This window comes from Formica exsecta, unplaced genomic scaffold (genome assembly GCF_003651465.1).
Source record: "Formica exsecta isolate Colony F162 unplaced genomic scaffold, ASM365146v1 C16279668, whole genome shotgun sequence".
In the NCBI taxonomy this organism is placed as follows: Eukaryota; Metazoa; Arthropoda; class Insecta; order Hymenoptera; family Formicidae; genus Formica; species Formica exsecta.
In genome coordinates this window covers 1-501 of record NW_021845200.1, presented here as the reverse complement: position 1 = coordinate 501, position 501 = coordinate 1, and the positions used below count along the sequence as shown (strand labels likewise).

Sequence of the window (501 nt, the reverse complement as noted above, 5' to 3'; positions counted from 1 at the left end):
ATATGCGACCCAAATCTCAAGATCCTGAACGTAAATGCTAGATTTCCTGGAGCCAGACATGACGCTTATATTTGGAGTGCTTCTGCTGCGCGTGGTGTTATGGAACGCGCATATCATGATCGCGGCGAAAGAAGAACGTATCTCATTGGTATGTTCTTTCTTTTTATATTACTACAGTATTTGTTGCACATTTTAGATATATTTTTTACAGGCGATTCAGGATATCCATTAGAACCCTGGCTGTTAACTCCTTTGCCTCATGAGCCTGAAGGAACTCCACGATTCTTGTATAACGAGGCATTATGCAGTGCAAGAAATTGCGTGGAACGATTGTTTGGAGTACTTAAAAGCACATGGAGATGCCTTTCCAAGCACAGGGTCTTACAGTACGAACCTGGCTTTGCAGGAAGAATCGTTAATGCGTGTGCAGTTCTACACAATATGCGCATTGCTGGCGGTATACTTGACGATCCGTTTGAAGACTACGCAAACGGAGATGTA

General features: G+C 43.1%; 1 protein-coding gene across 1 annotated transcript; it reads left to right on the top strand.

Annotated features, from left to right (window-relative positions):
• Positions 1-6: 6 nt before the first annotated feature.
• Positions 7-496, top strand: LOC115244314 (putative nuclease HARBI1; the record flags this gene model as incomplete). The annotated part of the gene is made up of 2 exons (XM_029822268.1): positions 7-148; positions 212-496. Coding segments are annotated over exons 1-2 (334 nt in total), but the record flags the coding sequence as incomplete, so codon positions are not given.
• Positions 497-501: the final 5 nt, after the last annotated feature.